Source organism: Ictalurus furcatus, chromosome 26 (assembly GCF_023375685.1).
Source record: "Ictalurus furcatus strain D&B chromosome 26, Billie_1.0, whole genome shotgun sequence".
NCBI classification, from domain to species: domain Eukaryota; kingdom Metazoa; phylum Chordata; class Actinopteri; order Siluriformes; family Ictaluridae; genus Ictalurus; species Ictalurus furcatus.
The window spans coordinates 7,874,706-7,894,722 of record NC_071280.1 but is presented as its reverse complement, the minus strand read 5'-3'; the positions used below and the strand labels follow the sequence as shown (position 1 = coordinate 7,894,722).

General features: G+C 39.6%; 1 protein-coding gene across 1 annotated transcript; it reads right to left on the bottom strand.

Moving 5' to 3' along the window:
* Positions 1-6,180: 6,180 nt before the first annotated feature.
* Positions 6,181-19,418, bottom strand: LOC128602201 (cell surface A33 antigen). The gene is made up of 7 exons (XM_053615853.1): positions 19,290-19,418; positions 12,877-13,043; positions 12,240-12,465; positions 9,374-9,538; positions 7,628-7,744; positions 7,364-7,496; positions 6,181-7,062 (listed from the first exon to the last, which is right to left on the bottom strand). Exons 1-7 carry the CDS (start codon positions 19,318-19,320, stop codon positions 6,660-6,662), a joined length of 1,242 nt encoding a protein of 413 aa, XP_053471828.1. The 5' UTR covers positions 19,321-19,418; the 3' UTR covers positions 6,181-6,659.
* Between the last annotated feature and the right edge of the window lie 599 nt (positions 19,419-20,017).

The following is a 20,017-nucleotide window of genomic DNA, read 5'->3' as shown; positions in this document are numbered from 1 at the left end:
TAAAAACCTCTCCAAATGGCACCAAACATCTCCAAATGACATAAAACCTCTCTAAATGGCACAAAGCTTATCAAAATGGCACAAAGCCTTTAAAAATTGCAGACTTCTAGAAATAGCAAGCATCTTTTTTTTTTTAGAAAAGGCACAAAATAACCTCTCCAAAAGGCACCAAACGTCTCCAAATGGCACAAAATGAAAACAAATGGCAGTAGCATGAACTCTGTTACACAATGTGTAATTTCACACACACAAAAGAGTCTGAAACATACTTATAAAATATAATGTTTATTAAAAATAGTGCCAGAGCCCCCAGTGAAGGAGCACGTGCTTTCCGAATGGCTCAAATGATAGACACACGAGTGACCCCTCTTCTCTGACTTCTTTGGGGGTAGATAGAGCCCCTCAACTCAATCCACATAATCTTCCTCCAAAAAAAAAAAGAGCCACTCGGAAATAACTCCTCCAGAAGCTGTGACGCATTCAGGCTTTTTCGGGAGCACGCCGCTGCTATAAGACGCCGATAAATCGCACGCTGAGCGAAAACCATTAGAAAACTAGCGATCAGAAAAAACTGCTGTATAAAGTTTAGCAGGAAGACCGCTAGAGCGGAGCTGCCATTTCCTGATCGTTTCTCTGCACGGCCCTGTAGCGCTGTGCTGATTGGCCTGTACCGCTGACACACAACTCTAGACGCACGCGTAAAAAGTCTGGTTGTGCTGATTACGCATTTGATGTTTCTCAGCCTCTGAGTGGCCAATCATGTCGAGTTTGGGCTTGTTTGAAAGCTAGAAGTATCTACAATTGGTCCAAGTGGTTGTCAATCAAGTTAGACTGCCCGATTAAAATTTAGGAGGCGGGTTGTTCAGCATAGCCAAAGCAGATTAGCTTTTTTTTTTTAGATGGTGTTTTAGTTCAGTCTATGGCTAATTACTAATTTCCAGAGGGGTGGGATACCAAAACACTTAATGCATTTTGAAGAGGACATTTGTTTTCTTCAATAAAGCTGATGGTCTTTATACCGATGGAAATGTGCATGATTATTAAAACCGCAAGCGAACTGGATTTTCGTCTATGTAGGTAATGTAAGGTAGTAAACTTTTATACAAGTCCGATCTTTGGTTTAAATGTTATAATTTTATTGTGGCAGTTGTATACGGTGTTTTACTATCAAAAAAGCTTTAGTCGTGCTCTCCGATTTATCTCTGTCTCAATGTTTTCGTGGAGAGGTGTCAATTGTTTGCCCAGTAGGGAGCTCAAACTCCGCCCATTTCCCATCCCCCTGCTCACCAGGAGTTAAGCACACAGACATAAAACTGTACGCACAGAAAGCCATAAGTGTCCTGACTAATCTTGTACCAGAGCTGCGGCGATACAATAATTCATTTGTTTATACTAATTGAAAATGTCCGATAAGTCGTTTTCCATTCCGCCGGCGGAATGAACTCTAGTGTCGGGGCGAAAGGGTTAAGGACTCGTTTCAGCTGTTCAGAATCGGTTCCTTCTTTTGGGAGTCAAGAACGCCATTTGTCGTGCGCTTTGATTTTTGAAACTTTGCAGACGTTTTTACATTCACAAACTGATATATAACACACTAGGGATGTCACGAGAACCGATACTTCGGTACCAATATTCTTATAATGGGATGGTACTTGTTTTTCTGCAGTAGTGTAGGTACCCATGGTAGTGAAGTACCGGGGTTGCAATTCTTCCGGAACTGATAGGGGCAGCAAATACGCGCAAGTGTTTTTGTCGGTGTTTAGTCGGTCCACAAGTGGTGAAGAAGAACGCCTACAAGCAAAAACTAAAACTACAGAAGATGGTGACAAGTTTAGCTCCGCCCCGAATCATTGATAGTTAAGGTGATAAGAGTCAAATATGGAAATACTTCGCATTCCAGGTGGATGACAACAAACATATAATTCAGGCTCTGAAGCCGGTGTGTAACCGATGGTATTGTTCATTTCAAACAAAGCGTGGAAACACCTGGAATTTGGCGAAGCACCTGAAAGACGGTCCTATTTGTTTGAGGCAGCTGAAACCAAAGCTGAAATTGTGGCCGTGAAACCAGCTAACGTTATGCTCCATGTAATGTTAGCGATAGCCAGTTATTTGTTAACGATGCTAACACATTGCAATATTATGAACTACCTCCTAATGGACCACCATTCAGCCCGTGTCCTGTCAGCTAAATGTAGCCTAATGTCACTAATAATTATTCAGATGTTCATGCTTTTAATGAATCTTTTTGGCCTGCCACCATCCATCCATCTTCTACCACTTACTCCTTCTTCAGGGTCACGGGGAACCTGGAGCCTATCCCAGGGAGCATCAGGCACAAGGTGGGGTACACCCTGGACAGTCCATCGCAGGGCACAATCACATACACACTCACACATTCACTACGGACACTTTGGACATGCCAATCAGCCTACCATGCATGTCTTTGGACTGGGGAGGAAACCGGAGTACCCAGAGGAAACCCCCCGCAGCACAGGGAGAACATGCAAACTCCACACACACATGGCCCCGGCGGGAATCGAACCCCAGACCCTGGAGGTGTGAGGCGAACATGTGTAACCACTAAGCCACCGTGTGCCTGCCTGCCACCATATCAGTGAATTTAAGCTAATGCTTGCATTCAGAGTATAAGGGGTGTGTGTGTGCACGCATGCAGGAGTGCATCTTCGCATTTGTAGCCTCCACTGTTTTATTAGTCATTGTCAGACAGTATTTGATAACTAAAATATCCCCCCCTCTCTCTTTCTCTTTTTGCCAGTATCAGCCAGAGGAGGATGTCTTCCACAAGAGGTTTTTAATTGTATTTTTTTTTTTATATACCACACCGTGGTATCGACTTTGGTATCGAGTATCATGTACTTTTGGTGGTATCTGTACCGACTACTAGATTTTTGATATCTTGACATCCCTATAACACATTACATGAAAGGTAATATCTGAAAAACCATGATAGGTGCACAGTTGAATATTTAGGAGCACGGTTGAAGTTTATTTTTTATTAGAGATGCTAACATTAATGTGCTACAATATAACACACAAGTAGGCATGAGAAAACTTGAGCTTGACAATTATGACAGAATTGAGGAACACAGTGTGAGCCATGACAAATGAATTTACCTTCTGATAAACTAAATGTAATGTTTTCAGTTAATTTTACAGGCCATACGCAAAAAACAAAACAAAAAAAACAACAACTGTTAACCTGTTCTACCTTGTAACAAATACAATAAACCTCAGTGTTCAGTCTTTGAAGTCTGCTCCTCTTAAATATATTTAAAGCTACACTATTAGGCATTTCCCACTGTCATGGTTCTGGGCTGGAGCCAGTTCTCAAACTGTTCTGTGTATATATCTGAATAATAGTAATGTCGTTCATGAATGATTCGTTCATTTTGAATGAATCTTTAAGGTGACTCGGGAACAATGACTTGTCTCAGAGAGTGATTTGTTCAAAATTTACCGCACATGCGCAGCAACATCCCCATAGGTTCTGTACAGGAAACAGAAATGATTAGTTCAGCTCTCGAGTCCTTGGGTTCGAGTCGTTCGTTCATCACGTCACGGCTCCACTGCATTCAGCCTATGGGGAGGTCATGGGATGAACGAACGACTCGAACCCGAACTAATCATTTCTGTTTCCAGGGAACAGATGTGATAAACGTGACGTGATAAAAAAAGAACGACCCGGATCGGGAGGTGAACTAACAGACTGCATAGCCTGAAGACCTAATGCTAAGCAATTAATCATTTCTGTTTCTCATAATTCAGCCTCAGCTGCATCAGCCTATAGTTTATTTTATAATTTAGTAAATACTAGATGTGTTGGGGAATTTAACATGTAACATTTTAATTATGTTCTGCTGAAATGAACAACATGGCTTGAAAAAAGATTCATTCATTTTGCTGAACGAGATTCAAAGATCCGAGTCAGTAAAATGATCCGAACTTCACATCACTACTGAATAATCTCATATAGGATGTGATTGGGTGAGATCACTTACCCACCAGATGCAAAGCGTTTTAGTTTAATGGTGTTCATTACTGAGGCTCTGATCAGGATTTTTACGACTGAAACCGATCCAGATACCAATCCTTTTTTATTTATGCTTCAATCAGGAGGTTGGTCACAAACAGTTAAATGTAAGCTCTCTGCTCATGGTCACTGTTAATTGAATTAAAATAATAGCACTGACAAATATTGTTGGTTAATTGATAAATAAACAAGCATAAAATATTTATTTTTAAATATCTTAAACAATAAAGAGTCCTAATTAAAAGTAGATTAATACAAAAATTATAAATATTAGGAAAAAGAAGGCTAATAGCCTTCTAAGGAAATACCTTACTAAGCTTAATGTCAAATTGATATTAAATGCAACTCATAGTAATTAAATATGATTCCATTTCTCATTATATTTATATCTTATGAATTTATTATAATATCTATTTTTAAATTAAATGATGTATTTATAACCAAGCACATTTTCTGTATTTACATTTTATTAGTTTTTGTGTTTGTTTATCAGTTGTTCCTTTTAGATCGGTTCCCCAGTAGTGTTGCCATGTCTGCTGATAGTGTTTTTTTGGGGGGGATTAAATCAAAACATGAAAACTGGAGTTGACTTTTCTGGTGATGTCGGGCAACTGTGAAATTAAATGAAGTGAATGCGCTGTCTATTAGAGTTAGTGAAGAGAGTGAAGGAGAGCAGCAGTGTACTGTATGTGTACAGACTGAACAGTTGCTACTCTTGATTATGATTGGTGAGGAATCATTTAATAAAGAAGTTTGACTTGCACCCCACCTTGTAGCATGAACATTAATACATATTAATTATTAAATTAATAATAATCATAAAATAAGCACCCGAAGCCGCTGTGGCTACAGGAGCATGTCACATTCACAGGTTCAGGTCATATTGTGTGATCGATAAAAGATCGCATATGCGACTGAAATGGTCGCCCTGTAGAGCCCCATTACATACAGGTAAAATTGTCAGCCTTTGAAACATAAAGTACATAAAAATGAGAAACATTCCATCCATCCATTTTCTGTACCGCTTATCCTTACTGGGTCACAGGGAACCTGGAGCCTATCTCATGGGGCACAAGGCAGGGGACACCTTCACACACTACGGACACTTTTGGACATGCCAATCAGCCTATAACGCATGTCTTTGGACTGGTGGGGGAACCGGAGTACCCAGAGGAAACCCCCAAAGCATGGGGAGAACATACAGACAGGGCGACGGTGGGAATCAAGCCCTCTAGCCTGGAGCTGTGAGGTAAATGCACTAACGTTTAAGCCACCATGCCCCCATGAGTAATATTAATAAATTAAATAAATTATACACAGCACACTAAGACATAAACCAAACAGAGACATCTGTTGACATACTAATGTTAGTTACATAGCGCTTTTCTAGTCACTCAAAACACTTCACATGGTATTGGGGGGGGGATCTCCTCCTCTACCCCCACTAGTGTGTAGCATCCCTCTAGATGATGCAACAGCAGCCATAGTGCGACAGAACACCCACCATACACCAGCTATTAGAGGACAGGAGAGAGTGATGTAGCCAATTCAGAGATGGGGAATATTAGAAGGGCTAATGGGGGAATTTTGCCAGGACATACCCCTACTCTTTTACATTAAGTGTCCTGGGAAATCACATTTTTAACGTGCAGAGTCAGGACCTCAGTTTAACGTTTCATCTGAAAGACGGTGCTGTTTTTATATTACATAGTGTCCCCGTCGCTATACTGGGGCATTAGGCCCCACACAGACCACAGGGTGAGCTCCACCTTTTGGCCTCACTAATACCACTTCCAGCAGCAACCTTACTTTTCCCCAGGAGGTCTCCCATCCAGGTACTGGGCAGGCTCAACCTGCTTCAAACTGCTTAGCTTTAGTGGGAAACCAGGCATGAGCTACAAGGAGATATGTACTGCATGTAATATACTGTTAGCCACATGCTGATAAAGCCTAAGACTACTTTAAATGGATAGGTTTTTAGATAGAGGATGTAGTCTCTGAGCTGAGAAAGTTTACACAGAGAGCCTATCGTTCGGGGGGGTGAAATTGCAAAAATTCAACAACTCTAGGGGAGCCCACAAAAGGGATGCACCCTACACAATTCTGAAAAAGTTTGAGAACCACTGTTCTAATGTATACAGCTTTATTTATAAAAAAAAAATAAAAAAAAAAACAAAACACACAACACAACACCACCACCACATTTGATAAAACAACTAAGAGAAAAACCTTTAAAATATCAGTGCTATTTACTAGAAGAGAGAAGTCCAGAATAGAATAAAGACTGGGATTTTTGTCCGAAAGCATCTGTGGTCCAGGAAGCCGTTGTGAAGGTGTACTTATTGAACACTTCTTTCAGGTTTCAAACATTTCCACATTAAAATACTCTGCCTTACAGATTCCACAATAGTTAACCACTACCCAAAAGCCCATAGATTACACCTAGTTCATAAAATATTTAACATTTAATATCATCATGCAATTAAAGGTTTGAAAGTTAGCCAAGCAATGTTCAGAACAAAAAAATAAAATAAAATAACCTCCTTTTGTCAATTTCAGATAAATTCAGTTTAAAAATGTATTTAAAAAACAGATCTTGCAGGCCTACTTAGCCTCTAGTTGGCTTATTAGCGGGAACATTTGGAGATCTACTGCGGTCATCAGGGTGGCCATAACGGTCTCGGCGGTCATCATATCGATCACTTCGTCTGTCATCATAGTCATTTCGGCGGTCATCATAGCGGTCACTTCGTCTGTCATCATAACGGTCACTTCGTCTGTCATCATAACGGTCACTTCGTCCGTCGTCGTAGTCACTTCGACGGTCATCATAACGATCAGCATCATATTGACGGTTAACTGGCCGCCCCTGTCGATCATCACGGTCTAGCCGGTCATCATAGCGATCATCGTGTTCGTCGTTTCCGTCAGCTTTGCTCTTGAGACGTTTGTCTTGGTGCGCTTCAAGTTCCTGTGGCTCTTTATCTGTGTACTCGCCATCCTCTGCTGATCTGTTTATAATAAATTGAGCATTGTTTATTCCCAATTTGTCTGCTGAGCATCTTGAACATCAACACAACAAAGAAAATGTACATTACACCAGCAGTCAAAGCAAGACAAAAAGGCAGCAGATCAATTAAAAGATTTTTTTAAATTACCCAAGACTACATGTTTTATAGCCACATTAATATTGATGCTGAACATTTTTTCCCAGCCAAAAATCTACCCAATAGTAATTCTCAATTACAACAGCTCTTGCTTAGGTGTTACGTTGCTTGACACACCAGTTCTCACAATTATGTAATAACATACCCTATGGCGTACTCCTCAGACATGTCCTTTTTCCGGCATCGGCGGCAGCAGCAGACAATGACGACGATCAGGAGGAGGAGAACAACTAGACAGCCTCCAATTATTCCTGCTGTGGATCCAATGTTCATGGAGTCTGAGGGAGAGAACAGCACAAAACAGTGAAGAAGAAAAAAAAAAAAAAAAAAAGGAAGTCAAAAAACTGAGATAGAAAAAAAAGGATCAACATTTAAGCATGATACACAGTTTTTTAAAAAAAATACTTGCATGGCATGACGGCCAAAGTCAGATTACAGGATGCACTGCCAATTTTATTGGTAGACGTGCAGATATAATAACCACTGGTCTCCGAGGAAATATTGTAAAGTGACAAAACTCCATTCACTAAAGAGAGACATACAAAAAAGTTATGGTAATAGAATGGAAAGAGCAGAAGGCAATGTTTCCAAATAAATACAGTGGTGCTTGAAATTCTGTGACGTCTATATTTCTGCATAAAAATGACGTAAAACATAAGGACGTAAAAGGTAGGCAAAGAGAATCCAATTAAATGAGACAAAGATATTATACTTTGTCATTTATTTATTAAGGAAAATGATCCAATATCACATATCTGTGAGTGGCAAAAGTACGTGATCCTCTAAGATTAGCAGTAAATTTAAGGTGAAACAAGAGTCAGGTGTTTTCAATCAATGGGATGACAATCAGGTGTGAGTGCCCTGTTTTATTTAGGTTCATGGAAGTGTATCATGACATGAATAAAGGAGATTTCTGAGGACCTCAGAAAGAGAGTTGTTGATGCGCATCAGGTTGGAAAAGTTTACAAAACCATCTCTAAAGAGTTTGGACTCCACCAGTGCATAGTCAGATTGTGTACAAATGGAGGAAATTTAAGACCATTATTATTCTCCCCAGGAGTGATCTACCAACAAAGATCACTCCAAGAACAAGATGGGTAATAGTCTGTGAGGTCACAAAGGAACCCAGGGTAACTTCTAAGCAACTAAAGGCCTCTCTCACATTGGCTAATGTTAATGTTCATGGGTCCACCAACAGGAGAACACTGAACAACAAATGGTGTGCATGGCAGGGTTGCAAGTAGAAAACCACTGCTGTCCAATTCAAACACTGGTGCTGTCTGCATTGGGTAAAAGATCAGTGGACAAGCCCGAAGGTTATTGGGAAAAAAGTTTTATGGACGGATGAGAACAGAATAGAATTTTTGGTTTAAATTAGAAGCGTTATGTTTGAGAAAACACTAAATTCCAGTATAAGAACCTTATCCCATCTTTAAAACCTGCTGGTGGTAGTATCATGGTTTGGGCCTGTTTTCCTGCATCTGGGCCAGGCCAGCTTGCAATCATTTATGGAACAATGGATTCTGAATTACATCAGCGAATTCTAAAGAAAAATATCAGAACTTCTGTCCATGAACTGAATCTCAAGAGAAAGTGGGCCATGCAGCAAGACAATGACTCTAATCACACAAGTCGTTCTACCAAAGAATGTTTAAAGAAGAATAGAGTTAATGATTTGCAATGGCCAAGTCAAAGTCCTGACTTTAATCCAATAGAAATGTTGTGGAAGGACCTGAAGCAAGCAGTTCATGTGAGGAAACCCACCAACATCCCAGAGTTGAAGCTGTTCTGTACTGAGGAACGGGCTAAAATTCCTCCAAACCAATGTACAGGACTGATCAACAGTTACAAGAAACGTTTAGTTGCAGTTATTACTGCACAAGGAGGTCACACCAGATACTGAAAGAAAGGGTTCACATACACCCCCCCCACAGATGTAATATTGGATCATTATCCTCAAAAAGTAAGTTACCAAGTATTATATTTTTGTCTCATTTGTTTAATTGTGTTCTCTTTGTCTACTTTCAGGATTTGTTAAAATTTTATGTTTTAGGTCATGTTTATGTAGAATATCACAAACTTTCAAGCACCACTGTAACTGGAGTTCAATATAATTCCCATGCAAAGACACAAGATGAAGACCAAGTACACGTACCATCAGTGGCCTTGGGTGGATTCTGACGGGGATTATTATTGACATCATAGCTTTGCCATTTGTACGCCGGTGCTGGCATGCCCTCCTCTGAACGACAGGTCAGGTTGATGTTCTGGTAAAACTCTGCTTTTCCCTGAACAGCGCAGATGGGTTTGGAAGGAGCCACTGTTTAACAGGAGAAGATCTATCAGAATTACTGCACTGCAAATTAGTTGCACATCTACAGGTTACTGAATAACGTTATGTGGGATTTTTACCCAACACACTGATTGTACAGCTCTCCTGCTGCAGTCTATAACGATGATACCCTACAAAGTGGTTTCCCATCAGAAGGGGTCCAAACTATTTTTTGGAAGCCAAGCACCCTTAACTATCCAGCATATCTTTAAAGAACCATTGAAAAACCCAATTTTCTAAGAGTGGACACATTAACTGCAACCACCCATATCTCCTTCTTGGTCTCCTGATTACCTGCACAGTAAAAAACATTTATAAAAGTTAACAAGTGAAAATATCTTAAATATAGTCAAATTCATCTAGTATTTTAGATTATTCTGAGTATTTCTGAGGAATCTAAATATTTCTGATATTCAGATATCTGAATATTTCTGATATTATGGTATTATGGTATGGTATATTATGGTATATTATTATATGAAGGTTACAATCAACTGACTAAAATTATTAAAACCCATGTGTAAACATTTTGAATAAACCTTTGTATGCTCTTAAGTGTTTGAAGTCTATCAATAAATACATCCTGATAATGGTTCACTATATCACAGACTAAAAATATCAGACTAAAAACTAATGGGTAATATAGTAAAAGAAAAAGCACAAAAAAAAAAATTATTAAAAAAAATTGTTATTATGCTAATTTAAGTACTTTAGGAAGAGGTAGGTCTTTATTAGGTGTTGTTTGAAAACTCAGCTGTTTGGACATCTAGAGGAAGTTCATTCCACCACCTAAGAATCTTTATGCATGTCTTCCTTGTAGAGATGGTGAGACCAGTCAAGCAGGGCTCAAGGATTGGAGGGCACGTGGTGCAGTGCAGGGTGTGATAAGTGATTTGAGGTAGGTGGGCGCAGGTCCGTTTTAGGCAAGCATCAGGTGTTTTAAAGCTGATCCAGGAAGCTACAGGAAGCCAGTGGAGGGAGCGTAGCAATGGGGTGTTGTGGAAATCCAGTAGTGCAGCTGCATTTTGGATCAGGCGCAGAGGTAAAATGGCCGAATAAGCACCTGAGTGGCCTGTAAAGATAGAAATGGACAAAGGAGAAATCGACATGATCGTGTCAGATTAGCAACGCGAGAGGAAAAGGACAGTTGATTGTCCATGGTTACGCCAAGGTTGTGTTCAGTAACTGAAGGCGAGATCAGAGAGTTATCCAGGGAGATCACAAGATCCTGACATGGGGATGAACAGCAGTTCAATTTTGCTGGGATTTCATTTCAGCTGATGAGCTGCCATTCATGCTGAGATCTGAGCAGAAACAAGGAGGGTCTCAGGGAGGGGAGGAGAGGATGAGTTGCACGTCATCCACATAGCAGTGGTATAAGAATCTATGTGAGGATATGACCTCACCAAGAGCTCAAGTATAGAGGGAGAACAGAAGAGGACAAGTACTGAGCCTTGTGGGATACCAGATGAGATTCTGTGGGGAGCAGATATGGATACCCTCCACATCACCTGGTATGAGCGACCTTCCAGGTAGGATGCAAACCACTGCCATACTGCACCACGAATTCCAAGACTCCTGAGTATGGACAAGAGAGTCTTGTGGTTGACCGTGTCAAACGCTGCTGAAAAGTCGAGGAGGATGAGGATTGATGACAGTTTGGTTGATCTATCAGCATGTAGCTTCTAAGTGAAAGCCAAAAGAGCAATCTCTGTGGAATGTGCCGCTTTGAAGCCAGACTGGTTGGAGGTCGTTCAATGAGAGACTCACAGTTGATTGTAGGAAGTGCATTCAAGAATTTTAGAAAAAAAAGAAGCGATACTGGTCAGTAGTTGCTGATTAGAAAATTGTGCCGGTAAAGGAGAAGGGGAATCCTGAGTGGGTATTGTAAGAGTTGGGGTAGGAGTGAAGGGCTGGCAGATTTTTTTCAATCTTCCCATCATAAAACGTTGCAGTCTTCAGCAGTCAGGGAGGATGGAGTCAGTGGAGAAAAGATAAGGCATATTCTGTTGAGTTTAAATTGCTCATATTTATTGCATTTTAAACATTTAGCAGACACCTTTATCCAGAGCGACTTACTTCGCTAGGTCAGGGACTAAGAATTCCAAGTTCAAGAACATTTTGTGAAAACCAGACATTTTATATTTCTGGCATTAACTAAAGAATATGAAAAATAATGAAAGCAAGCCAAGACTAAATGAAAATCATTCAATTCTTTAAGAAATGCCACCACATAAAGGAGGACTGGCCGATCCGTCTGCATATAGCTGTAAATAAATGCATCAGCTGATGAAAGATTGGTGCTTCCTTATTACTGTTACCATTATATGCATTATTAAATATTTTTATTGACATAAGTGAGTAAAAATAACTTCTACCTTTCAGCCTTTATTCTCATCACTCATTTCATTCCCTCAGCTGTCTGTGAATTTGATCTTTTATGAAAAGTTTACACACAAGAATTTTGACTACAAAATGACTCCAACTTCAAATCATCCAACAAGCTGAAATGTTTGTTTGCATCTAAGCTGCTCCAACAGGTTCTGAAGAGTCCCAGCCCCATCAAGTAAAACATTAACGTCTGAATATTTCTTCAATGAAGTGGGGGAAATTAAGGATTTTGAATTATTATCATTAGTTTGCATACTATTAACTGTTAGCACTAGATATTACCAGCTCCTATACTTACCCAAAACCACAACAGTAGTGGTATCTGATTGTTTTCCTTGGGTGTCCTTAGGAATTTTAACATCGCACTGATACCCTCTACTGTCCTTCGATGTTAGAGAACTGAGTATCAAGTTCGCCCATCCTTTAACAATGTCTACCTGAAGTGAAGCTCGGTTAGTATATCCATCATTGACGTCCAGATTATCCGCTGCACTTGAGAAGTGGTAATATGTGAGGATGTCAATCTATAAGACCAAAGAATTTAGCACAAACAAAATCATAAACCATTTCATGATAATAGTTTATAGCAGAGCATGTGTTTATACCGTGCAAGCATTACACAGCTTTAGGTTTTTCATTATTTAAGACATGTTCAGGAAGGTTATAGTTTGCTGGACTTAAAACTAGATTTAGTGACATGTAAACTCTAAATCTAGTGACATGTAAACATACGCTGTATGTTATATCTATAAATGTAGTTTGAATGAAGTGCTGGAATTACAGCTTCTCTTAACAATACACACACCAGGAGTTCCAGCAGGCCATTTCATACCTTGCTTACAATCATTAAAACAATTCAGAAGAAATATAAGGAAGGTGAAAAGGAAGGTGCTGAAGCAGCATAAGAAGCAAATTTGCTGCAGTGAGTTCATTACATCAGAATCTGCAGGATTATCTGGATGTGCAGTCCATGAGATGATGATTGATGGGTTGTCTGGTTGTTGGGGTTTGAAGTTGCATGGTATAGTGCCGTTGCCCCCACGGGCAAATTCATAAGATGGGAGTGGGATGTCAACAGTTAAAGATGAGGTCAGGTGGATCACTGCAGAGGGAAAAAAATACATTTCCATTATTGTTATCTCAAACATAGCAGTGTAAACAACATAGCTAATAGTTTCTAGTTTTTTTTTTCCCTGGTAGGCAGCTACCTGCAACCTGGAATGAAAAACACTTAAAGGTTTCTTTTTGGTGTGTTTGAATTTGTTAAAGCTCTTAACTGAATCATTTTTGGTGCAACACTGGATGGTAACTGTTAACCCAACCTCAAGGTAAACGGCATGATTCAAAGTAATAAAGCACTGGCTAAGACAGAAATGTGACTGGTGGAACAAAAAAGATCAACCTCTCAGAGTTCCTCAACTATGATTTTGTCCAAAACTTTAATCAAATTGCAGTATTTAGAGACCATGATCTCAGACACATCAAAAGAAGAAGAAAAAAAACCCCTAACCTTTCCATGCATGAAAACTCCGAGTATATGCCTTCTCATTTTAAGAGACTTTATGTACAGTGCATCCGGAAAGTATTCACAGCGCTTAATTTTTCCCCACATTTTGTTATGTTACAGCCTTATTCCAAAATGGATTAAATTCATTATTTTCCTGAAAATTCTACAAACAATACCCCATAATGACAACGTGAAAGAAGTTTGTTTGAAATCTTTGCAAATTTTTTTTTTTTTTAAAAACAAAACAAAACAAAAAAAGCACATTTACATAAGTATTTACAGCCTTTGCCATAACACTCAAAATTGAGCTCAGGTGCATCCTGTTTCCACTGATCATGCTTGAGATGTTTCTACAACTCGACTGGAGTCCACCTGTGGTAAATTCAGTTGATTGGACATGATTTGGAAAGGCACACACCTGTCTATATAAGGTCCCACAGTTAACAATGCATGTCAGAGCACAAACCAACCCATGAAGTCCAAGGAATTGTCTGTAGACCTCCGAGACAGGATTGTATCGAGGCACAGATCTGGGGAAGGGTACAGAAACATTTCTGCAGTATTGAAGGTCCCAACGAGCACAGTGGCCTCCATCATCCGTAAATGGAAGAAGTCTGGAACCAGCAGGACTCTTCCTAGAGCAGGCCACCCGGCCAAACCGAGCAATCGGGGGAGAAGAGCCTTAGTCAGGGAGGTGACCAAGAACCCGATGGTCACTCTGACAGAGCTCCAGCGTGTCTCTGTGGAGAGAGAAGAACCTTCCAGAAGAACAACCATCTCTGCAGAACTCCATCAATCAGGCCTGTATGGTAGAGTGGCCAGATAGAAGCCACTCCTCAGTAAAAGGCACATGACAGCCCACCTGGAGTTTGCCAAAAGGCACCTGAAGGACTCTCAGACCAAAGATTGAAATCTTTGGCCTGAATAGCAAGCATCATTTCTGGAGGAAACCAGGCACCACTCATCACCTGGCCAAGACCATCCCTACAGTGAAGCATGGTGGCGGCAGCATAATGCTGTGGGTATGTTTTTCAGCGGCAGGAACTGGGAGACTAGTCAGGATTGAGGGAAAGATGAATGCAGCAATGTACAGAGACATCCTTGATGAAAACCTGCTCCAGAGCGCTCTGGACCTCAGACTGGAGCGAAGGTTCATCTTCCAACAGGACAACGACCCTAAGCACACAGCCAAGATAACAAACGAGTGGCTACAGGACAACTGTGAATTTTCCTTGAGTGGCCCAGCCAGAGCCCAGACTTGAACCCAAATGAACATCTCTGGAGAGATCTGAAAATGGCTGTGCACCGACGCTCCCCATCCAACCTGATGGAGCTTGAGAGATCCTGCAAAGAAGAATGGGAGAAACTGCCCAAAAATAGGCGTGCCAAGCTTGTAGCATCATACTCAAAAACACTTGAGGCTGTAATTGGTGCCAAAGGTGCTTCAAAAAAGCACTGAGCAAATGTTGTGAATACCTATGTAAATGTGCTTTTTTTGTTTTTTTATTTTTAATACATTTGCAAAGAATTCAAACAAACTTCTTTCACGTTGTCATTATGGGGTGTTGCTTGTAGAATTTTGAGGAAAATAATGAATTTAATCCATTTTGGAAAAAGGCTGTAACACAAAAAAATGTGGAAAAAGTGAAGTGCTGTGAATACTTTCCAGATGCACTGTAGTAGTAAAGGTAGAGGGTTGGTCAAGCTATAGCTGAAATTTACTGGTTTTGTGCAATTTCTTAGCTATTCGTAATGTTTGACAGTGCTTAGTTGGCAGGATTAGACAGACATTTATTTGCGAATTCAGTACCATTATCTAGGCTCATTTTGAAGCCATGTCCGTCATGTTTACCTGAGAAGTTACATGAGAAATTGTACAATTATGCTTGAAACCTACACTTTTTAAATGCTTTACAAACTTAATATATATATTCATTATTGCAGAGACTCTTTGTGAATGACAATACCTTCATATTTAATTTGATTAATTATTAGTCAATAAAAAATTATAACTAGTAGACTGAAAAACTGTCTTTGCAATTCATACTCATTTCTGTCTGAAAAGTCTCCAGCAACTAGTTGACTTGTATCGACACTATGGATTCCTACAGCCGTGTACAAATTTATGCCATTTGTAACAACCATAAATTGTTACAGCAGATGTTATCAGGTTAGATCGTTCCTCCATAAACCCATACTGGTACTGCTTCCTACCTTCCCTTTGCAAGAAGGCGGACACGCAGACGTATCGCAGCACATAGCAGAACCCATATCTACATATTACATGTACATATGTCTACCCGTTTCTTACCTGCTACACATGAGCAAGTGACGGAAGCTACAGACCCACATACTGCCATATTTAATAGTAGCCCATGTGAAATTGTCAATAGTATGCTTATTATAATAAATTGGTAGTACTGTGCAAAAACTTGGATTAAACTATGTATTTGAGTGATGGCAAAATAAAGTTTGCTGAAGCAACAATGCTTTCCCTCCCAAATGTTTCGAAAGAGTTCATTACACACCGCTTTTAAAACACAGCGCACATTAGTGACATCTGGTAGTCAAAAGCATGAAGTGCAGATAGTAATTTTTCGGGGGTTTGACAAGACTTTGTTTGAGCCCACAAAATTTTAATCCAGATGTACAGTGGTGCTTGAAAGTTAGTATTATTGAAAGCAGAAATAAATAAATTTTATATATATATATATATATATATATATATAAAAATGACCTAAAAACAGCCTAAAAAGTCCTAAAAGTAAATAAAGAGAACCCAGTTAAATGAGGTGAAAATATTATACTTTGTCATTTATTTATTAAGCAAATGACTCCAACATTACATATCTGTGAGTGGCAAAAGTATGTGAACATCTAGGATTAGCACTTAATTTCACCTTCAAATTAGAGTCAGGTGATTTCCATCAATGGTATGGCAATCAGGTGTAAGTGAGCGCTGTGTTTTATTTAAAGAACAGGGATCTATCAAAATCTGATTTCACAACACACATTTGTGGAAGTGTATCATGGCATGAACAAAGACGATTTCTGAGGACCTCAGAAAAAGACCCGTTGAAGCTCATCAGGCTGGAAAAAGTTACAAAACCATCTCTAAAGTGTTTGGACTCCACCAATCCACAGTGAGGCAGATCATGAACTAATGGAGGAAATTCAAGACCATTGTTACCCTCCCCAGGAGTGAGGACCATCAAAAATCACTCCAAGGGCAAGACGTAATAGTCTATGAGGTCACAAAGGAATCCAGATTAACTTCTAAGCAACTAAAGGCATCTCACATTAGCCGATATTAATGTTTATGAGTCCACCATCAGGAGAACACTGAACAACAATGGTGTGCATGACGGGGTTGCAAGGAGGAAACGACTGCTCACAAAACATTGTTAGCAATCTGCAGACAGCACCAATCATGTAGACAAGCCAGAAGGCTATTGGAAATGTTCTGTGGATAGATGAGATGAAAAGTGAATTTTTTGGTTTAAATGAGAAGCGTTACGTTTGGAGAAAGGAAAACATTGTCTTCCAGCATATGAATCTTATCCCATCTGGAAAACATGGAGGTGTTAGTATCATGGTTTGGGCCTGTTTCGCTGCATTTGGAGCAGGACAACTTTCCATCAGTGATGGAACAATGAATTCTGAATTATATCAGCGAATTCTAAAAGGAAAATGTCAGGACATCTCTCTGTGAACTGAATCTCTGATAGTATCGGAACTGTGAACTGAAGAGAAATAGGGTCATGCAGCAAGACAATGGCCCTAATCACACAATTCGTTCTACCAAAAGAACGCTTAAAGAAGAATAATGCTTTGGAATGGCCAAGTCAAAGTCCTGACCTTAATCCAATAGAAATGTTATGGAACGAGCTGAAGCAAGCAGTTCATGTGAGGAAACCCACCAACATCCCTGAGTTGCAGCTGTTCTGTACTGAGGAACGGGCTAAAATTCCTCCAAGCCGATGTGCAGAACTGATCAAGAGTTACCGGAAACATTAAGTTGCAGTTATTGCTGCACAAGGGGGTCAAACCAGATACTGAAAGCAAAGATTCACATACTTTTGCCACTCACAGATAAGAAATATTGGATCCATCCATCCATTTTCTATACTGCTTATAAATTTTCAGGGTCGCGGGGAAACCTGGAGCCTATCCCAGGAAACATCGGGCACAAGGCGGGGTACACCCTGGACAGGGTGCCAGTCCATCGCAGGGCACAATCACATACACACTCACACACCCATTCATACACTACGAACACTTTGGACATGCCAATCAGCCTACCATGCATGTCTTTGGACTGGGGGAGGAAACTGGAGTACCCAGAGGAAACCCCCGCAGCACGGGGAGAACATGCAAACTCCGCACACACATTGCCCCGGCTGGACTTAATATTGGATCATTTTCCGCAATAAATAAATGACCAAGTATAATATTTTTGTCTCATTTGTTTAACTGGGTTTTAGGTCATATTTATGCAAAAATTTAGAACATTCTAAAGGGTTCACAAACTTTCAAGCACCACTGAATCACCGAGGGATTACTGGAACATTTGTTCATATAGCAAACATAATGGCAATGTCTTTTCAGTGCACGTAGAGACATTGTGGTACTTTGTTTTTACAGTATTTTCAGCTTTTCCTCCTTATTGACTTATGTTTGTAAAGGCACATTCAATAAACGTTTCTCCATACTTTTGGGTTTATTTTCTGTTGTTCCACCGAGTCGGAGACACTCAATGCTGTTAAACATCGAGCAGAGGTACAGTAGATCAATGGGGGGGGGGATGTTTATTTATTGCTGAGCTCCAACAACTGTACAGTGAGTCGGTGTTAAAAAAGAGGACTATAATTGAATACGACTCCAAGTAAGATTTCATGAGAAGCAGCACACAAATTTCATTTTTATAGTGATATTTGTAATAATTTGTTTCATTAAAAAAAAGAAGAAGAATTTGGGAACCCCTGCATACTACCAGATGTTAAAACTTGACCATTGGTGGCGTTGTTTGCCCACAGTTTAGTATAATTGGGTGGTATGTTTGGCCTTTTTCTAGTTAAAGATAATTAAGCATCAACCAAACTCCACCACTTAGTCAAGATTAAACCTAATCAGCTTTTACACAAAACTCGAAAGGACTATCTCTCATTCCTGACGGAGAATTAAATGGACAAGTATAGCAAAACAAAAGGAAACCGTCATAAACAAATGAAGCTCGTGAACACAAGGCGTTGGCTCGTGACTTCCGCCATTCAGCTAGAATTCTTTCACGAGACCACTTGTATTATCTAACGGCAAAGCATCCTAGATTTATTTATGACTTTAACTAAACTTGTTTTCCACTCTCGGAAATTAATCAATATTCACAATTTTATAACGGAGGATATGCTTTAAAAAAAAAAAAAAAAAAAAAATCACTTGCATGCAATTAACCTGGGAAAACATTTCTTCAAACAAAAGAAAAAAAAACAATTAGATTATTCTCTATAATGGTTTTCAGATTTTTTTTTTTTAATGAACGTGATTATTATTATACACGAAATATTTGGGGGGGGGGAAACAAGGACGTGAAATATATTCATATGATGTTACATGTGTTATCTGCTTTAAGGATGAGGGAATCATTTAATCTACAGTTTATCTCTAAACTAACACAGTTCACAGAAAGAAATAAACATGGGATTACAGGTATTCTGGAATTACAAACTGCTGTTCAGACGGATCCTGAGTGACAACACCTCATTTAGAAGACTAATCTACAGCTCATGTTTCTGGCCTGGGATGTTAATAACAAGATCATAAAATTCTAGAAATTTTACTTACCCGCAATAAGCGAATAAATAGTTAGAATCATGTCTGCATTGAAATGAAATAAACCCTTTCTTTGGGGAGAAAAGAAAAGCTCATACAGTAGAAACTGCCTCAAGTGAGCGCGCTTCTGTTTAGTGGCTGGAATAAGAGCCGCCGAAGCCCCGCCCACTAATCCAGTCTCATCTTGTTCATGTCGTCAGGTGTGGAGAGGTTAGCACCTGAGCTAAGGTTTCCACAAGGGGAAAATATGTATATATACTCTTCCTTTTTAACAGGTTCTAAAAATTTTGATATACAACATTATGTTTGCTCTTTTTCTATGTGTATCCTCAACATTGTAATTTACATACAGGTAGTTTTTGAATGTGAACACTGAAAATGAGGCAGAAACAGGAAGTGTATTTTCATGTTCACAAACATGCGGAGATGAGAAAAACCGGTTTGGTGAGAGTTAGACACTGAGGGAGGACAGACACACACACAGAGTTCTCTCTCTCTCTCTCTCTTTCTCTCTCTCTCTGTCTGTGTGTGTGTGTTTTTAAAGGTGATTTCCTTTGAACTATGCAATGCTGGAGTTAAATATTTCTATCCCTATAAGCACACCAAAACATGGTTATTTGGGCCTAGCACTTGTCAATTAACCCCATGTTGGAAATTCAACAAATTTCTTGATGTTATTTGTCTTGAACTGTATTTTAAGGAAATCAGTACCTAAGCCTCACAAATTAAGTTTAATTCAT